Source organism: Penicillium citrinum (genome assembly GCF_028827155.1).
Source record: "Penicillium citrinum strain IBT 23319 chromosome Unknown utg000010l:1.0-1229701.0:1.0-1230130.0, whole genome shotgun sequence".
NCBI classification, from domain to species: Eukaryota; Fungi; Ascomycota; class Eurotiomycetes; order Eurotiales; family Aspergillaceae; genus Penicillium; species Penicillium citrinum.
The window spans coordinates 1159910-1180597 of NW_026622695.1; the positions used below are offsets into that span (position 1 = coordinate 1159910).

Sequence of the window (20688 nt, forward strand, 5' to 3'; positions counted from 1 at the left end):
GACGGGTGTGTTTTGCCGAAATCCCTGGGTTCCGGCCCGAGAGATTGACATCATGACAAGTAGATATGGCGCCAAATAAATGTGAACAGAAGTCAGTTTGTTAGATGGGGATGTCGTGATAGTAGTCGTTTCGTCTTTTTGAGTTTGCGTTGACAGCCAGGTCAACCCTTGGGGTCCAGCCACTTCTTACTCAAGTAAACGAGAACTCCAAATGTGCTTGGTCAATGTATGCAAGGAGAATATCGAAGAGAGTGATGGTGCACTTTTTCTTCTTTTCTTCACTCTTTCCAGTCCCACACCTGCTTGACGAAGTTCGCCATGTTGACCTTCTTGTTCTTCATATCCTGCACCCAAGGATGATCCAGCATCCGCCAGGGTGTGGCTCGTCGAGGAGGTTCTTTTTCGAGGCTTTGGAGCACAAATTAGTAAATTGATCTGGGACATACAAATCTGGGTAGGTACATACCAGCATTCGATGAAGTATTTGAAGTTATCCGACCAGCGAATACCATGATCTGGCTCGTCTTTCAGCTTAGGGATTGGCTGGCGAACAATATAAGTGAGGAGATCAATTAATCCAGCGCGAGGTTGCATTTCGGTTCCGTCGGCAGGGAAGGGGAATCGGTGCTGAGCAACTTCCAATAACGACACGCCCAGAGACCAGACATCGGAAGTGATAGTGTATGATTGACCAGTGATACGTTCGGGGGCCATGTAATAGGAAGTACCGATGAAGGTGTTGGCATCACCCTTGGTACCGAACTCGCCACTAACGCCGAAATCACAAAGCTTGACTTGCCCATCGCGGCAGAGCAGAATGTTGGAAGGTTTGATATCTAACAAAAATTAGCCCAAACCACCTAAATTCTCAGGATCCGAGAGATATATACGTACCACGATGAATAATCTTTCGACTGTGTAGATAAGTCAAACCATTCAATACACCCTCTGCAACCTTGCCCAGGACCTTTTCGCCAGTGCGACCTCCCAGCTTTTTCACTTCTTTGTAGATACTGTCTAGACTTCCACCCTCACAGAACTCCATGGCAATTGAAATGGTCCCTGAAGTCTTGTCCATAAAGGCACCATAGTAGCGGCAGATGTGCGAGGAGGCACAGTCCTTGTTGAAGTTCAGCTCGCGAACGATCTGTTTCTTGACGTCGGGGTTTGGGTCGGTAGTGATGATCTGCACATTGGTTCAAATTAGCAATCGCAAAAAACCAATACTAGAGTAAAAAATACCCGAACGAGCAAAACAGAGCGCCACACTGAGGGGTAATATGGTGTCAGAAATAGATATGCTCACCTTCAAAGCAAAGACGGTTTTACCCTCCTTAAGTTTGCAGCGAGTAACAGCACCACCGGCACCTTCACCCAGACTTCCCAATTCAACAATTTTCTTTTGTTCACTGGCGGCATGCCAGCCATCATCATCCAAATCCTCCACATCAAGTGGACGACCCTTCTCCAGACTTAGCTTTTCAAGATCCGGTAGTAACGAGTTGGCACTAGCCTCTCGTTTCATCTGAACCCCACCTTCGACATCGGAGTAAACCGAGCTGATAGCCGAAGAGGGGTCGGAGTTACCACCTGTCGGCTCCCGCAGGCCCATCGCAAAATTGAGAGCCGAGTAGGAAGAGTTCGCGGAGGTTGGACCACTGGCCTTTTGATCGAGTGGGGGCTGACCGTTCACACCCAGTCCGTTGGTCGATAGGGAGAGCAGAGCAGGTTTCCCAGCAGGTTTGGGTTGAGATTGCTGGGGAACATTCTGGCCGCTGTTCATTGGAGTTTCCAGTTGCAGACGAGGTAAGGCGGGCCGGGAGGACTGAGGCTGAGGTTGCTGAGGTTGCTGTTGAGGTTGCTGGGGCTGCTGTGCGGGTAGTAGTTGAGGGGCAGGGACGGAGACTCCATTATCAGAGACGGGTTTCGCATTGGGAGAAGGTGGAATGCCGAGCGTCAATTTGGGGGCTCGTGGACTGCCACTGTTGTTGCGATTGCCAGGCACGGGTGGGCGTAGAAGTGGGACAGAAGCGGAGGAGGAAGAGGACATGGCGAGATTGTTCTGCCTTTCCCCAGGCAAGAACAACTCGTTGGGATCAGCCAGAGTAGCCACAGTGGAGGGAGTAGAAAAAGTTCAAAGGACGAAGAACGAGTGTCGGGGGTGGGGGAAACTTGAGAGGGCAACAAAAAAAAAGAAGAAGAAGTATAGGGATGGAAGAGAGTAAGAGGGGAGGAAAGACAAGTGACAAGCAGAGAAGAGGAGAGGAGAACAGAGCAGCGCAGGTGACGAGTCAAAGGTGGTTTTTTGGGGGGGGGGGGTTCCACCGATCAAAAGTTGGGCTGAGGGGAAATTTGGGACTTTTTCCTGCAGCCAATTTATATACCTATATAGGTATTGGAATTGTGATAGTGATTCAGAGTAATTTAGAGGAAGTTATACTCGATGAACCAAAGTATATGGATATCTCATTCTATTCTGAACATTCATGATTTTAGAAAACGAATATTAATAGACTGAGAACACAGCCGAGCAGAAAGAAGATCGGGCGGTGGGGCTGTTTCAGAAGGCGCCTACAAGAGAAGAGATACATTTTAAGTAGAGTATATTTAGTATATTAAGTGAATTAGCATAGAGGATAGTGAGAGTATACTATTAGATATATATATATATATATACTGTATATAATATAGAGAATATCATATATCAAATTGAATATTGAAATCAAACTAGTACATAGCATATACTCAACTACTGAACTAATGAGTTGGGCATAAAAGTGCTGCCTTGGAGCCGCACATCCGAAACAACTTGAACTCTCCGATGACAGGTCGAGATGGAGATTGATTTCATCGTTCTAATCCACTTTCATCTTGTCAACCACTTTACTCTGTCCATCCAAAATAATGTAGAATAGCAGGGCAGAGCAGCTTTTCGTGGCGTCGACATCATTGCCAATCCAGAATCCCCACTTTTTATCATCTCGAATCCACTCGATGTCATTCCTACCAGTTTCTGCTATTCTCAGTACAGTTGTGCAGAATTTTGATCCTAAAGTATCACTGGATCACGGAATACAGTATGTCATCCAGTCTGATCATCGTCAATATTGTGGCCGATGCGTGACTTGTGGGATGTATGTAGATTGTATCAACATCATCCCTTGACAGTGGCTGAGCACCAGTATCTTGATCCCGATACGGAATAAAGTAGATCACAGACATAGATTAATAGTGCAGTCACACATAAGTCAATCCAACAGTTCCAATCTACTGAGAAATCATCGCCAGTTCCCAGTCTCGGTCGGTCTCAATTCCTCAAGTCACTACCTACTTAACCAAACCTATACCAGAATCATAGCTAAGCCGCCAATGTTTCAAATTTCAGATCCAAAATGACTGAGACAAGCCACTCGGTCCACTCCACCAGATGGTCCCAGTACCAAAAATCCCAAATGTACAGCCACAGATCGACCTGGAAAGTCAACCCGGAGAAAAAAAAAAAGAGCAGAGTTGCACTGTTTTCAGTGATCTCCAGAGCAAGCCACGCCAGGATATTCGGCCCTTGCAGGGACTCCGAGCTAGCCATCAGAAACTTCAAAATAGACGTCATTCATCACACAAATCTACCAATCCTGATGGATCCTCTTGACGCGCGGTTCGGAGCAGCAAGGTACAGTATGTACTACGAGGAATTTACCATGTACGACCTCATCACTATATACAAACAGAGTATCAAGTACTCTAGTGCATACAGAGTAACGACTTGGACAGACCCTGCGTTAGACAGTTTCCGTCCATGGCTAACTGACTAACTGAGCTAGTCTAATCCATGACCCTGAATTAATCCCAGTTTCAACGCTCGATCCTATACTCGGCAACTCGACGGATCTCGCCGCAAATAGACAGGCGCTAACAACCGCCACAACTTGGCAGAGTAACGGCCTCATAGTATCATCAATCGAATTTCTCACGGAGCTAGTTTTGCTAGGAAAGCGACGCAAGAAAGGGATGGGGAGAAAAGAAATTACCTTCGTCATCCAAAGGACTACTGTACAGTAGTGTGTTAAATGCAATACTGTACCGTGCTATCCACAACCGTGCTGTGTGCTCGCTTCTCGCAGGGAGATGCAGCTCGGCATGACGCGTTGTCGCTGATCTGCGTAGTCGGGAAATTGCTGGACAAGCGAGCCAAGATTACAGGGCTGAGGAGAGAAGGTCGAGAATTTGACGGAACCAGGGAGTCGTTGTCTATGTCAGATGTGTCTGCTGTGACGGTTGACCCTCAGTTACTCGGTACCCCGTACGTCTGAAGCTCTTGAAAACGATCCACCCAGTCTGGCACAGGGTTTGTCGGCGAGAGATTCAGGTATACCCAACCAGAACAACCCAGAAGCGGCTCGGTACATAGTAACCGAGCGAGATGTACTTCGAACGGTGTAGACGGCGAATCTGAATTAAACCGACTTCTTAGTACTCCGTTCTGTGTTCACCTTATCTTCTGTCCATGTTGGTCCCCCTTTTCGCTGCTCAGGAGGTAGCACCTCAGCAATGACCATCGCAACACTCGCACTCAGTAGTGATACTCGCAACACACTGCCATGATAATTTGCATACTCCGTATGTAGAGTGTAGATAGTAGGTCCACCGAACTATTATTATCTTCAATAAACTCCCCCTTTTTTGGCAGTCCACGAGGTTCCACCGACTAAACATAGCACAAAGAAGCAGTATGGGAGTTACTAGACCGGTCCAAGGATTCACCGTTTATCAAAAGAAAATATTGGAAGAAAAGGGGTCATGATAAGTACTCTGGGCAGAGTGAATCCAATCCAACAAGATTGATAGAAAATCAATAGTCGAAGAATGTGGAGTCCGGGACACGCCACGAGGCTTTGAAGTTGGACATAATTGTACAAGGATGATGGTCTGGATTCATTGAAAGATGTTCTGGTCAGAAAGACCAAACCAGGCTTCAACTTGCTTTTGCAAGTCTAGACAAATGCGAACGATGTACGAAGTACACTCTACGGTGACACTTGGGTACAGTACATCAATGAGAGAATTGTATTGAGATTGTACTGTACTACTGCACTAACTATACTGTACATGTAAACCCCTATCGTGGAGCCTCGTCGACCGATTGAACCTTGGCAAAGCACACCACCACTATCTTCAATCGCCATTGGCTCTCGGACATAAGGTGATCATTCTGAATAGGCGGACCGACACCGCCATTGGTGTTTTGGAGGTCGAGACTCACCATGTCAACTGGGATGTTGATCTTCTTCTACCACAAATGGCAGCTGAGACCGCAGCGACACTAGCACAGTAATATGGAGCAAATACTGTATACATTGAAAGGGGCAGGAAGAAATCAACCGAAATTACCCCATCCAAGACATGCGCGATGTCAGGGACTCTGTGTACAGTACGGAGTTCCTACCGACTCGGCGTATGACTGGGTCTACTTCGTTAGTGTTAGTACATTACATACACCGTACTCTCAGACCTGCCCCGATCCCGATCTCATCAGGGTCTGGTCGCGGCTATGTACTATGTGGGAAGGAAAGGGAAAGCCACGCCACGCCATGGTCTGGATTAAGGGACCCAAGACACTTTCGGTCAAGCCTCTTTTTTCGCATCCGGTTATCCCCCCGCTCCAGTGGCTTGGGCCCGGCGTGTAAGCTCCGTTAAGCACTTTGGACAGAAGCACTCTAACCGTTTAACGATGTGGTTGCATTTTTGACCGGTCCCGCTGTGGGGTGTGAATGTCGAGGATGACTTCTGTGCTCCGTATAGAACACGGAGTACTGAGGATGTACATATGTATGTATTGTACATAATACTAGCCTAGAGGGCATTGATGGAATAGGGGTCTGGGGTACATCTTGCTAGTATGTGCTACGGAGAATTCCTTCTGTGGAAGGTTGTATTCGGGTGCAATGAATCACTCAGCACATTTGGGTAGACCCACTGAACAACAACCAGGGTGAAAGTCGCGACCGGAATAGAAGCATTAGAGATCAATCTTTGAATGTACTATGTATGGAGAAACAGCCCTGAAGTAGTCTGAAATTGAAATTAAACTGTTTATACAGCGAGGAAGTTCTCCGATTCAGGCTATGGAGTATAATATCCAAAGAACGAATGTGATTCGCGCACCCCGGAAACAGCAATATATCCAATAGAACAGGGCCGGCGAACGAGAGTTCAGGAACCTCGGAGCGGATGCGTGGATGAGAGTTCAAAACCTGGTCGCGATGAACCCTCTGGAGTAAGGATTCTCGTTCGTCATCATGTGTGCGTTGTTTACGATGACTTCCGGTGTTTACGGGGGAGCCGTGCCCAGCCAAAGTGGAAATCATCCACGGGCTGTTCAGGGGTAAAATGGGGTATCAGATCCACTCAGCCCATTATCATTGGTGGAGAGATTCAGGAACGAGCAGTGGATCGGCGGTGGATTGGTTGGACTGCGTGGCCTGAAACCGCTAATCCATTCATCTCGGCTGTACTACGGAGTATACTGAGGGAGAAATGATACTCTATATCCAATCTAAGATGAGTACAGAGTAGTCTACACCTAGGTATCAAGGTAGAGTAATGTTATAGATATACGATAAAAATCACAACTATCCTGAGTTCGTTGATCTAGATCTTCGCTATACAGATGTAAGGTACAGACACTGTACATCAGTACTCCGTACATCAGTAGATGTCTCATCCATTGCACAACGCCCCAGCAGATCGGCATTGCAGTCCACGCTAAGGACGTTAGTGGCTCCCAAAATTACAACACCAATTCAGCGCCATGACCCAAACCACTTCTTTGCGCCCCCCCCCCCCCCAGCGCATCTTCTATCCAATAATCGGACTTCATTAGGGACCGCTTCTCTCCACTCGGGCTGTGTGCAGAACAGATGGCGGATGTCACTGGTACTTCGACAGTGCGGTGTAGATTACTGAAGTTAGAGAATACACTCGGTCATAGGTACTCCGTACATACTATGTAACTCCCGGCCGCGTTTCTACCCCGTGGATCCCCTCTCCCCCCAGCGTCATTCCCCTTTCCCCTTTTTTTTCGATATTACCAAGTATAATTTTTTATTACGATTATTTTTGCTTTAATAAAATATGATTATTTTTATTTTTGGGCCAAAAGAGGAGTACCTATAGTAGTCGAGAGCGTGGATGCTGATCAACTAGACTAATCTCCCCGTTCATACAAGAGGCCCTCCAGTCCCCCCGTGGCCTTCTTTTTCCTTTCTCTTCTTCTTTCTTCAAGTACAAACTTCGTTGCCAATTGCATCCAGTCACTCTCTAGACTTCGGTCATCCATTCTTTCAACCCAACTACCACCACTCTCTTTCTCACCTAAAGCCTCGCTTTTATTTAAATCACCTTTACGGTAATCAATTTCCATACACATTCAAAATGCGTTTCACCATCGCCACCATTGCCCTCTACGCCAGCCTGGCTGCTGCCGCCGTCCAGAACGGTGCCGACTCTACCGTCTACCAGACCGACGAGGTTACCGTCATCTCTTGCGCTCCCACCGTCACCGACTGCCCCGGCCGTCAGACCTCCACTCCCGCCGCTGGTGTTGAGCCCACCACCACCCCTGCCGGTGTCGAGCCTACCACCACTCCCGCTGGTGTTGAGCCTACTGGCTCTCCTGCTCCCTCCGGCCCCGTTCCCTCCGGCCCTGCTTCCTCCGGCTGGTCCAGCGTTCCCGCTCCCCCCGCTGTCACTCCCTCCACCGGTGCTCCCCAGCCCCCTGCTGTCACCCCGGTCCAGAGCTACAGCATGACCACCTTCACCAGCTGTGTCCCTACCGTCATCACCTCCCAGGTCCCCGTTCCCTCCACCCCTGGTGGTGGCTCCCCCCGTCGGCCCCGGCTCCGGTGGTAACGTTCCCCACGTCCCTGGCTCCTCCTCCTCCGCCGCTACCCCCAGGTAAGCTTCATCTCAATATCGCTTTTGTATCCAATTCGAAGTTCATCTATCTAACTCAATTTCAGCGGTACTTCCCCCGTCTCCCCCTCCGGTACCCCCGCTTTCAACGGTGCTGGTGCCCTGTCCGGCTCGCTCACCTTCGCTGGTGCTGCTGCCGCCGCCGCCTTCTTCCTGGCTTAAATAACTCCATCCATGATGGACTACTATCCCTAATTGTGCCTGTCACGACTAGATTAGTTGTTTAAAATGGTTATGGACATAGGGGGAATGGAGAAAGAGGAGATTTGTGATTTAAATTTTGGGTTTATGGTGATATACCTTGCCTCGACCGATATCGTTACTTGCTTCTGATTGGATATGTTCTTTTTTCTATCCTTTTTTTTTCTGATTTCCCTTTGATATACATATTTATCTTTCCTATTCTTGGGCTTCCTGGATAGCTTCGGAGTTGTGTGAAGCGCTTGGTGGCTTGAGCACGACCTTAATGTAAACCATGACAGCTTTCACTATTACCCTTACATCCAGTGATCCCCGTAACATTATTATTTTTATATCTACATTTCTTTCCTTTGTACCAATATATTTTGCTCTTGTGTTTCTCTTTAATCGGATGAATGAATGTGGCTTTGTCTGAGAAGACTCAAGATTGATTTTCCCCTGAAACTGATCCCCACATCCAAACCCCTGATCGTACCAAACTCCAACTTTGGTTCTAAGTTCCAACCTCGACCTTCTACCCCATGATAATATTATGAATATTGCTGCTACTCCAATCTCTGAAATAAATCCTCTTACCGGCTGCAAAAATAAATTAATCCGTGAGAGTCATTGCATACTCCCAAAATCGGTACCTTACGGTTGAGGCGCGAAACGCTACTCTAAGATCGTGACGAGGACTTTGTGCAGTACATAGCACCGGTACAGTCGGGTTGGCATGACCTGGACAAAAAGAATGATACAAAACATGCATCTTGACCGTCGTCCAGTGCTCTTGAATATATATTTTCTTGCTATCGGACCATCCTAAGCCTAACATTTCCAGTACCTCCATCTACTGGCTAGGTTGAAGAGAACGGAAAATCCTGGGGTCTACAATCTCTGAACCGAAATTACTATCACCAAATGGAAGATTACAAGATTACAATAAGCGGGCTGTGAAAAATAAATTAAGGCAAAACAAAAGTAGAAAAAAAGAAAAATACGGCTAGAACAGCACTCAACAGCTCAATCTTTCGCTGCAGGGTCTTCCTCAAGAATGGCGTTGAAGCTGAATGGCGAGAAGAGTGTACCCTCACCAATAGAATGCTTGCTCATCACCTCGATCCAATGCAACCACATCGAATGCAACATAGCACTTGTTCCTTCCATAACACATAGAATGCTAACAGAAAGAGTAAACCACAGGTAAAAATTGATTACAATCATTATCACTCGACTTCTGGGGCTCTCTTCTTGAAGGCAGCGCCGAGAGTCATGGTCCAAAGTACAATTGAAAGGTGCTGGTGGGCCAGGGAAAGGGCCCAAAGACGCAGGTAGGACGCAGTGTGTGAGATACAGTTAAGGCAGAACTCGATAGTATGAATGACCTGGTGAATCATGATATCGAAGAAGTCAAACTCTCCAGGGTCGTCAATATCAGAGATATCTTGGGTCATCATCACCATGGCATCACAATCACCAGCCATGCAGATTCGAGTTCCGCTAATATCTTCGCTCAAGTGATTGTCATCTTCCGGAGCGTCGGCGCTAGTTCAGTCATTAAGGCTGCGGTACCCTAGGCTGCCGGCACGGTTGTGCTCCCGACGAAGATATAGTGGTTTGAACAAGAGCATAATAGGCACCTGGATTGCAGCAATGACGAGCAACAACACTTGTACTGTTCCCTGATATGGATATAGTTGTTCTTGGACTGTACCGGGGCTCAGAAACATGAAGATTAACATGTTGAAAAGACTAGGGGGGACTCTCTCCACGGCCATGCCAATCCACAGACCATTTGTAGATGACAGTAATAACAAGGCACCGAAATATGGATTGGTAAAACAGCATAGCCGGGATAACGATACCCCAAATATCAACCTTGGACTTAAAGTGGCGCTCATTCACGTACTGGAGACAGAAAGCGTAGGTCATCTTCAAGATTGTTGGCTGGCGTTTACATTGAACATACTTCCAGGTCAAAACTCACATGAGCCCAACCGAGAATAATACCCATCTTCATTTTCATACTGTTGGAAAATAGCTGTGAATTCTCTGCCCCATGCCAGTTCAGTCTAGACCTATCGGATAACGGTAGTCTTCTTTCAATGACGCTTCAACAGTTTGGGGAATCAATAATATCTTCAGGTCATTTCCATTGACTGGAGAACAGAGTGAAGGATCTGGAGAATATTTTACTGTATATAAGACCCGTATACATAGAAAACAGACCCATCATTAACATGATGTATCGTTCGTAGAATGATCATCAAGTTTGGTTCGTTGTAATTTCTGTTCCCAGAAGATCATTGCAGCAGCGACCATAGTCATCAAAGCACCATGTCCAAAATCACCAAACATGACAGCGGAAAGGAATGGAAAAGTCACAATCATGTAAATTCCTGGATTGACCTCAGAATAGCTCGGAATACGGTAAGCATTCACGATAGTCTGAAATGCTTCCGTGAATTTGTTGGTCCGAATATAGGTTGGTGGAATTCTATTAGTTTGGAGTTGGTTGAGAACAGTAGGGGAGGCTCCGGTGCGATGGTCGACAGTTTGAAGAGTGGACTTAATTGAGATGAGAGAGTCTGTCGGGCATCATGCTTCGGCGATGAGTATTGTTTGCGTCCGATCAAACAAGAATTTGTTCAATGTATCATAAGTCGCTTTCTCTTTTCTAATAATGACCATCCAAATAGCGAGTGACTGCGCAATTTGCGATAACTCATTCGCAAAAATGCATTTGTTGTTATGCAACACGGCATTAACTGCATCACGGAGAAGATTTGAATGGGATTGTGTGGTGGAAAAGTCATTAGCCACCTCTTCTCACGACGGCCGGAACTGGGAAACTATATCTTGAGATTTGGATATTTGTCGAACAAGATCTGTATCGATTATATGCCAAGTGGGTGTGTGTCATTCACCTTCCTGTTATTGGAAATGTATCATTTCATCTACAAGGAACCGTATGCGAAACAATGCCCGGACATTTCCGCAAGCACAGAATTAATTACTATTCTCACTAGCCTTCATTCATACCAGAAGGATCGTGAAACAGAACACTTTTATAGGATTTCGGTGCCGACGACACAAGGCGTGAGGCGAAGTCAGACTTGAAATATCCATACTGTAGATGCATAAGGCTGACAAGCAAAGTGACAGATTTCCCAGCCGTAAATAGTACTCACCGATAGATTGATGATCGTGCAAGGTACTAAGACTGTCGTTCACTGGTAGTAGTGCTTTTATTTAGTAGCAGATGATACAGTAGATGGCATAGTATAAAACCAATGCTTTTATGCTTTGATACTTGGAATTGTTCAAGTACAGATGCGAGATATGCAGAATCTCAAGCTTGTCGGTGTGAGAATGACATCAGCCGGGGCTTTTCCACAATTCAAGTTTTGTGTTTTGTGGAGGGGCCGAAAGTGTGTTCATTCGGCCAAGCCGCTGCGGAGAGCGCGAGGCCTTATTAATATTACGATCTACATTTACCATTTAAGTCAGACTTGACACTACACTGCTAATTATAACTGACACGAGCATTGGTTTCATCTTCTTCAAGAATGTCAAATCTCCCCAGAAATCACGAACAGGACGAACATAATATGAATACTTATGTAGAACAGCAAAAAAAAAAAAGGAGCTGTATTACATTACATCATGGTATAAGAATGCTAAAAGCCGATGGGATCATCAAAAACGAACTTGATCCTAATCAGGTTACCTCTGCGCGAGTGGATTGGCCCCAATTAGCACATTCGATGGTTTTCCACGTTTATTCTTCGCGCCTTACATCCGATTTGAATCTTGTTCAAAGCCGAAATATTTGTAGACTAACCGCGATAAAATCATTTGTGATTGGTTCGCCAAAAATAGTTGGTCCACTGACAGGCCTTGGCGGGTTCGCGTTTGTACGGAGTTTCACCGCTGCGCTAGATGATACCAAACCAGACGATGCCTACACAAATTAATGTACATCCGTTGAACTATTGATATACGTACAGTACTCTCAGGGGCCATAACCCCTCATTGGAAGAGGACCGGATCTCCTCGCTCTACCCTAAGAGTACCTCCGAGTATCCGTGGGATTCCCCCCCTATCACATTAGATGACTATGAAACTTGAAGCTGGTCAAAGGTCAAGGTCCTTGCGGCTCGTACATCCTCTCGAACTTCACTTTTCTGTAGGACATGCTTCTCCACTAATGAGTTAAAGTACTGTGGATGGAGATGGTCAGATTTTGCTAGTCGCGTTGCCACAAAGAGGGGCCCGATAGTATCTGACTTCATGCCGGCCACGGCGTAGCATATCTTATGTCGAGTAATTCTTGAAGATCTCAGCAGTGGACCTCGGGGTTTCCGGCCCCAAGAAGGATTCTGAATTGTGTTTTTTTAGAATAAATTTTTAGAACCTGATGTCCGCCCTTTTAATATTTAACTTAGGCCTCCATGACTCGCTTAAGGTGTATGGTGCCCTGAGAGGCCTTTCAAGTAGGCATTTCTACCACATTCAACCCTTGCAAGACTATTCATCCTATTGTACGCAACTCTTTGTCATGCCACATATTCTCTCGGCATCTACTGACGTCGTGTGAGTACTTACATTTCTCCTTTCAACCTTTGAGTTTGGAATGGATACGAACTCTCGTACAACGATCCACTTTCTGTCTATCAAAGCGCACATCTTTCGTGTTCAAAGATAGTATACGCAGTGGTCTGGCACATATTTGACAGAGTCCGTCTTCATGCGGAGCCCTTCATTCTTTGGCTTGCTCAGATGCCATTATCCTCGCTTGTGCCGAGACGTCGATTCCTTCAGCGGTCCGACTTCGGGATGGACTCGGGTTCACGACCGCACCTCATGGATTTATCCTCATTAGAAGGCCCACCGATTGAGGACTCAAGGGTGATCGTCAGACCGAGTCACAGGAATAATCGGATTAGTGCGGAACCTCCTACTCCAGATAACAATACACACCCGAGTCGATTATGGCAATCCTTACCACCCAGACCATCAACGACAGATCCCGAGGCATCACCCTCATCACTCTGGCCAAGACCTTTACAATTGCCATCGAATACCCGATCTCCTAATCTTCGATCCCAGTCTTCTCTCAGCGAGGGACAACTCCGTCGAGCACCGGCCCAACGGGGGAGAAGAACACCATCCCCGGATATAGACATGGACATCGACTTGCATATGGAACTTCCCATCGAGCCTCGTGCCACGACACTCCACCAGCGATCTCGATCACCAGTGCCGAATCCAGTCCCCCTTTTTAATATTGACACAGACATTCAATCTCCCACTCGGCAATCATCTCGCAATAGAAGGGCACAAAGTTGTCAACTTGTTTGGAGAGAAGCCGAGCAGCGGTGGGCGGTTCTAGAGCCTTTTCAGCAAGAGGAGCCCTGGTGGGACCAAAATCGAACGCCAGGATCACCGCTTGATCGAATGCCGGTGCCAGGAGGGTATCCCGGCTTCTATGGGAGAGAAATTGACTGGGTCGATCTTCCTCCTCCTTATGAAAGTCATGGCTTTAGCCCAACGTATGTCACGCGACTGGGCGAGGGGCGGTGGAGTGCAGTGGCTCATCGAGTGCATGATACTTTGTCGGGTCGATAATAACATGCATCTCATATCACAAACCATGAAATGATTTGAAGGTCGGGCTGGTACCCCTAAGCCCCAAATTTTTGGCTATACTGTGACATGTTTATACCTCATCAGCTGGATTATATTAAACGGGCGCTAGTGTTGACGGCGCGGACCGAGTGAAACGTCGGACTTGATAGACTCAGCCATGTTTGGGAAGACCAGTAAAACCGAGCTTTCAGGGGAAAGGGAAAGTCGAAATACAGAAGCAGCAAGATGGTCGTCCTGGACAACATTCTCCACACCGCATTTTGGATTTTTTTTTTTCTCTTTTTGCTTTCTTGTGATTCTAGCTAGGTTCTATTTACAATACCCCAATGCGAGGGACTTCGGAATCCCAATTCTATAACATCATCCTCATCACCACTTTTCTTTTTTTTCCTTTTCTTTACAGTAAGTCCTTGCCTTTCTACGTACTTTTGACCTGCACGTAACGAGGTGATAAGACAGATTGTCTCCTCTTTCGCGGGCTAGCTGAGATTTGACTGGTCTGACCCCCAGTCTTGGAGCAGACAAACTGCATATCGGATCCACCACTCTCCACCGCAATGGGAAGCCTCGCGAATTTATGACTTTTCTTCGGGTCTGGGATAAGTTAAAGGATTGACCGGTATAGGAGGAAAAGGGAAAAATCTGTCATGAACTGATTGAATTCGCAAATAAATGATAGATAAAATGGTACTGTGAATGAGAATTCTAGGATTGTCCCCATCGACAGGAATTTCGTGACTCGATGTCTCCAGTTCTCTTGCTGGCGCTAACACAGACCAGCAGCTCTTTTCCAGCCTCTGAATATTCGCACGAGTCCACCAGTAGAAAGAGAAAGAAAAAGATGGATGAGAGAGTATTATAAAGTAAATGGGGCCACCAGAAACTTGGACTTGATCTCCCCTTTGCCCTTGTTCTGCTCCGTTCTGCTTTTGCCCTGGCAGGTTACTTCAGCTGCCATGCCCTCGATGATTCAAATGTGAGCAGAGACTGCTTAATATCATTAAATCAGATCTATATTATTATATTCAAAATCACAACAATCATCGATAATTGACCACTCCTTGAAGTCATACAGTACTATCTGATACACTTACGATATATACTTCTATCCGCTCTCGCAGTCCAAAGATTCTACCGCCTTCGTTCTTCTTCGATCGAAAAAACCAGAAAAAAAAAACCCCCCCCTCGACCGCCCCGAATGGTCCAACTCGCCCACATCTTCAAGAAAGACAAGGAAAAGGAAAAGCTGAAGGATAAACAGAAGAATCGGGATCACGAAAAATCATCGTCTCGTCCTACTTCTTATTCTCCTCCACCTCCGATTTCTCCATTCTCCGATTCTCCTCGTTCTTCTTTCTCCGCAGCGCGCAAGTCGCCCTCCAAAAAGTCGTCGACTTCGCCATCCAAAAAGTCCTCCTCCAAGCCTTCTTCTTCCTCTTCTTCTCCTACCAAAAATCGTTTTTCACACAGTCGGTCAAATTCGACTCCCAACCCCGCTTCTACTTTTAAATTTCGCCGATCTTCGCGAGATCAGGACCTACATCCTTTAAATCTTCCGCCCGACGAGTTACATCGTCATCTTTCGGCCATGGCGGACCAGCGCAGTTCAATGGATATCGATCCTCAGGATGTTCAGATGAAGAATGGTGTGAATGGCGAGGAGCGCAGTCCGACTCCCCCACCACACAAATCCACCGGTACTTCGGATGAGGCCGAGTCTTTCAAGTTGGCCGGTAACAAGTTCTTCAAGGATGGCAACTATAAGCGGGCCATCGAAGAGTACAACAAGGGTATGCTTCTTCTTCTTCTTCTTCTTCTTCTTCTTCTTCTTCTACCACTCCCCCTTGACACCACGAAATGATTACGCACCAAACCATGAGTCTTAGCTATGATTTACGGCACATTGCTCACCTTGCTACTTTTCTACAGCCCTTGAGATTAACCCCAACTCCTCCGCTTTCCTGTCCAACCGTGCCGCCGCCCACATGTCTGACAAGAACTACCTGAGTGCGCTTGAGGACATTGAGCGAGCCAACGAACTGGACCCCACCAATCCCAAGATTATGCACCGATGGTCCAAGATCCTGGTCAACCTCGGTCGACCCAATGATGCCCTAGACGTTCTGTCTCGAGTGGAACCCCCCGCCACAGCGACCGACCGGGCCCCTGCAGAGAACATGCTGAAATTCGTCAAGCAAGCTGAAGAGACACTAGCCGAGGACCGCGGAGGCTCTATGGCCATCTTCTGCCTGGATAATGCTCGGAAAGGCCTTGGAGTGGCTGTGAAGGAGCCCCGAAAGTGGACTCTATTGACCGCTGAGGCGCAACTGAAGATGAACAACAGCAACTCATTGGGCAAGGCTCAAGATATTGCTATCCAGCTGCTTCGCGAGAACAGTCAAGACCCGGATGCCATGATGATCCGTGCGCGCGCTTTCTACGCTTCCGGTGAGACTGACCAGGCGCTCAAGCTCTTGAAGATGTGCCTCGGGCTGGACCCGGATATGAAGCAGGCGATCAAACTTCTCCGTATTGTGCAGAAGCTGAGCCGAACAAAGGATGAGGGCAATGCTGCCTTCAAGGCCAAGGACTACCGCCGTGCCATCGATCTCTACTCCCAGGCCTTGGAGGTCGACCCCACCAACAAGGATATGAATGCCAAGATTCTGCAGAACCGTGCTCAGGCTTATAACAGCCTTAAGGAGTACGAGTCAGCTGTGAAGGACTGCACAGAGGCCCTCCGCCTGGACCCTGGCTATATCAAGGCTATGAAGGTCCGTGCCAAGGCCCATGCCGGAAACGACAACTGGGAGGAGGCTGTTCGTGACTATAAGAGTGTTGCTGAGAACAACCCCGGCGAGGCTGGTATCGCAGAAGAAATTCGCCGTGCCGAGTTTGAGCTGAAGAAAGCCCAGCGTAAGGACTACTATAAGATCCTTGGGATTGGCAAGGATGCTTCCGAGCAGGAGATTAAGAAGGCCTATCGTAAGATGGCTATCCAATACCATCCCGATAAGAACCGCGATGGCGAGGCTGGTGATGAGAAGTTCAAGGAGATTGGCGAGGCCTATGAGACCTTGATCGATCCTCAGTAAGTTATATCCAGGTGTCTTCCATCAAACTCAACCATTCTAACAATCAATTTTAGGAAGCGTGCCGCTTATGATAACGGAGATGACTTGATGGACCCTGCCGATATGTTCAGCGGTGGCGGCTTCGGTGGTATGGGAGGCATGGGCGGTATGGGTGGTATGGGAGGAATGGGTGGCATGGGTGGTATGAACGGCACCCACGTTAACATCGACCCCAACATTCTCTTCAACATGATGAACGGCGGTGGTGGCTTTGCCTCTGCGGGAGGAAACCCCTTCGGAGGTCAGAGTCGCGGCGGCGGTGGTGGATTCCCTGGTGGATTCCCCTTCTAAACAAGCCGAGCCTTAAATACACTTATACACCCACCATCCCACCATACGGCGATCAATGATGAGCTTCGCGCTCGAATCCAGTCAATTGATTTCGCAAAGGCCTCTTGGTTTACCAACCGAGTTAATAAGAGGCCAGATCCCACGAATTCTCTATTTTCTACATTCTTCAGAAGACAAGAGCTGAAGTGCCTTTGAAAGAAGAGCAATGCATTATCCAGCCTGTCTCATGATATTGTTAGCTTCAAGAGAAGCACCCCATGATTCCCATACGATAGACCCTGTTTCCGAATTATTTCATGATTCTCTTTTTCCGTCAACTTTCTCAAATTCTTTTCTATCTATTTCTCCTTATTTTCTTCTCTTATCTCTTATTACTGCACTGATGTCCTTGACCTTGTATATGAGTGATGAGTGGGAAAGACTTCTACTCCTAGCGCGATGCATTGTTTCATGGGGCTTTTCCTCGTTGCCTCTGGCTAGAGGGCATACATCAAACAAAGGCGTTCTTGCTTTTTCTCATGGCTTTCTGGTGTTGCACTACTGGAAGACAATATTTATTTACTCGGGTTTAACTTGTTTCAACTTTTTTTTTCTTGGTATTTGAAGCTTGGGCCTGCATTTACAAAAGATGTAAACCGCACTTGGGTGTTGTGGATCAATCGATGATGTTCATGCATTATTGGCCTCATCTATTCTCAAATTGTAATCTGTAGTGATACCAGTATATGACCTTGCGAAAACAGTGGCCATTTACCTTGCCAATATTTCAAGTGTTCTCATCGTAATAGTAATAGTAGAAAAGGATGCTAGTAACCAATCAGAGTATAAGAATAAAATTCGAGCCTTGAAATGAATTTACCTTGGACTCCAGTACTATCTCATCTTTTCCGGGGACTAACAAGACCATAAAAATCCAATGGTTTCACAGTAAAAGCCCCATTAGAAGTAAATCGATAATTCGAATCCGCAAATTCAAAATCCACATCTTTAATAATACTCGCCAGTGTAAAAATCGACCATCGCCACGCCCACATCTTCCCAAAACATTCTCTTCTCCCATTTCCAAACCCTTTCCTCGCACCCTGCGGCAAAGCATCCCACTTCTCCCCTAACATCCGCTCCGGTATAAATACCTCCGGATCCTCAAATACATCTGGGTCTCGATTTACCGTGTGCAGAATTACTATCATGGGTTGATTGTGTGGAATTTGATACTTGCCTCCAGCAAGTAAAATCGGAGCCTTGGATTCAGTGGGGATAGGTTCGATATTGAAACCCGGTGCTGTGGCGGAAAGGCGAAGGGCTTCACGAATAATCGCTTCGATATATGATAGTTTGTTTAAATGCGCTAGTTCGATCTGGTCTGTGCCATTGACGATTGAGTCGATCTCAGATCTGGCGTTGGCTAATTTTTCCGGATTGAGGAGGAGGTAGTATATAGCGTATGTGACGAGGTTGGCGGATGTTGCGGCTCCAATGAACATTGTAACTACTTCGTCGATGATGCGAGTTTCGTTTAATTTCTCGCCTGTGACGGGGTCGGAGTTGTGGAGGAGGGCGTGGAGGAGATCATCTCGATCTTGTGATGGGTTCTCTCGTCTAGTCTTGACGATGTTCTCTGCGAATTGACGCATGAGTTGAATGTCCTTTGCAAACTTCCCCTGGTGAAAGAGCCAAGTGAGCAGTTTTGGACGGGTAGGACGAAGCATTGCTTCTTGTGTGATTGATTCCCAAGCTTCGATGAGGGGTGGGGACTCTTCGGAATCAAGGACGTGAATTCGTTGATTGTAGAAAGATTGTATGACGGAAGTCATAAGGAGACGAGCTAGATCGTTTGCAAATAACACACGCTTTTGCGGACTACTTGTCCATTTCTTCGTGAGATCTGGGATTACGGTTGCCATGTCTGCGAAAGTAGTTTCTGTACTGACAGTCGCTGAGCTAACGTAGGGCTTCATGATGCGATGGGTAATATCCCAGATCTTTTCATCGTGATATGCAGTGAAGAGACAGTCATTTGCAAGGTCGCGCATCACGACGATGGGGCCTGTGACGCATTTTCGGAAACGGCGCTCATCGCAGATTTCGTTGAGGAGGGCGACATTGCTGATGAAGACGAGTTGTTTACCTAGGACATTGATTTTGCAGATTGGACCTGTGGTTTGAATTAAATTGAGTTAGTTGTTATACTTTAAACACTTGTGCTCTGTAGAAGAGTGCTGAGCGGATTCGGTGCATATTATATTAAGGGGAGCTGGGTGTAAAAGAGCGTGTAGATACCGTATTGTTTGGAGATTTTAATCAGTGAATTCCATGTGTCTTTTGGGTCGACATCGAAGATATTCCCAAGGATAGGAACACCTGGAGGATGAGGAAGCTCAGACGACATCCTTGAGGATTCAAATTATATGTGTCTCGTGCTAGTAAGGATATGTAATTCGAGAATCTGGTCTAGTTGCCAAGATTTAAAAGAAAAGATCTCAGCAGCCCGGGGGGGGGGGGGTCCTTTGTCTTTATTAAATATGCCAACTCCACGCCAATATCTTCAGCTATGCAAAAGGACCAGTGGCTTTGCTGAGCTATGTCGAGCTCTAAGTTGAAGAAAGGTCACGTATTGACGTCGAATTATGCAGAATGAGCACCAGTATTGCAAAGCGGCGAACTAAGATTGGCTCTTTTAACTGGGTAATTACAAGCGACGTTGATCGAATCCTCATTGGTAATCTTGCATAGATATTCACATCAAGTCTCTCCACTTGATATCCATGAGGATCCCAGCATAGAGAGCCTGAGCAGGTCATATACATTTCTGACCTTACTATATGCAGTCTCTAGTGTTGATTTTTAAGCTATGTGGTCATGCAGCATAACTTGATCCTATACTGTAGACTTTGTATACAATCGTAGGCTAGATATGGCCGTGCTTCTGCCTCAGACGTCTTATGCACATTAGTGTAGCACGAAGCATATCAGCTAGTACCTACACTATACCCGTGCTACCTTCGAGGATCATCATACATTGCATTTTACAGCCATGGTGAATTACATGACAAACTCCCAGTACCATTTTGATCAGTCACGCCTGGAGGTCAAACACTGAACAAAATAATCCTGTGGAGTATACACTAGTGTGCTAGTCACCAGTCACTCAGCTGGTATTTCAGTCCAACGTGGAGCTGTCCCGTGTGATCGGCCCAGATGGACATGCATTGAACAACAGTTCATGCGCAAATTTTTCTCCGCTCCCCCGATTGGATACTTGAATGGAGCATGGATGGTAAGATTTTGATTTATGTCATGAGGTCAGGAATATGACTGTATCTTCATTCGTAATGGTAAAGTGATATTGAACAAACATCATGGATATCAAAAGTTTGCCAGGTTAAATTTACTACTGCTAGTAATTCAGCAGTCTTACAGTGGCATAGTTCAAGTTTATTCCAATAAAGATTGTCGC

The 20688-nt window shown here is 46.6% G+C and overlaps 6 protein-coding genes across 6 annotated transcripts; 2 read left to right on the forward strand and 4 right to left on the reverse strand.

Moving 5' to 3' along the window:
- Positions 1–278: 278 nt before the first annotated feature.
- N7469_011503 (dual-specificity mitogen-activated protein kinase kinase) lies at positions 279–2050 on the reverse strand (the record flags this gene model as incomplete). Its single annotated transcript, XM_056650408.1, has 4 exons — positions 279–408; positions 467–836; positions 895–1186; positions 1307–2050. The coding sequence occupies 4 exons, from the start codon at positions 2048–2050 to the stop codon at positions 279–281; spliced, it is 1536 nt and encodes a 511-aa protein (XP_056495472.1).
- A 5381-nt stretch (positions 2051–7431) lies between these two features.
- Positions 7432–8133, forward strand: N7469_011504 (GPI anchored serine-rich protein; the record flags this gene model as incomplete). The annotated part of the gene is made up of 2 exons (XM_056650409.1): positions 7432–7904; positions 8019–8133. 2 exons carry the CDS (start codon positions 7432–7434, stop codon positions 8131–8133), a joined length of 588 nt encoding a protein of 195 aa, XP_056495473.1.
- A 1247-nt stretch (positions 8134–9380) lies between these two features.
- On the reverse strand, positions 9381–9896 carry N7469_011505 (uncharacterized protein; the record flags this gene model as incomplete). The annotated part of the gene is made up of 2 exons (XM_056650410.1): positions 9381–9699; positions 9727–9896. 2 exons carry the CDS (start codon positions 9894–9896, stop codon positions 9381–9383), a joined length of 489 nt encoding a protein of 162 aa, XP_056495474.1.
- A 3163-nt stretch (positions 9897–13059) lies between these two features.
- On the reverse strand, positions 13060–13343 carry N7469_011506 (uncharacterized protein; the record flags this gene model as incomplete). The annotated part of the gene is made up of 2 exons (XM_056650411.1): positions 13060–13114; positions 13138–13343. 2 exons carry the CDS (start codon positions 13341–13343, stop codon positions 13060–13062), a joined length of 261 nt encoding a protein of 86 aa, XP_056495475.1.
- Positions 13344–15004: 1661 nt separating this feature from the next.
- N7469_011507 (DnaJ and TPR domain protein) lies at positions 15005–17231 on the forward strand (the record flags this gene model as incomplete). The annotated part of the gene is made up of 3 exons (XM_056650412.1): positions 15005–15596; positions 15736–16897; positions 16955–17231. The coding sequence occupies 3 exons, from the start codon at positions 15005–15007 to the stop codon at positions 17229–17231; spliced, it is 2031 nt and encodes a 676-aa protein (XP_056495476.1).
- Positions 17232–18109: 878 nt separating this feature from the next.
- On the reverse strand, positions 18110–19620 carry N7469_011508 (Cytochrome P450; the record flags this gene model as incomplete). The annotated part of the gene is made up of 2 exons (XM_056650413.1): positions 18110–19386; positions 19512–19620. The coding sequence occupies 2 exons, from the start codon at positions 19618–19620 to the stop codon at positions 18110–18112; spliced, it is 1386 nt and encodes a 461-aa protein (XP_056495477.1).
- Positions 19621–20688: the final 1068 nt, after the last annotated feature.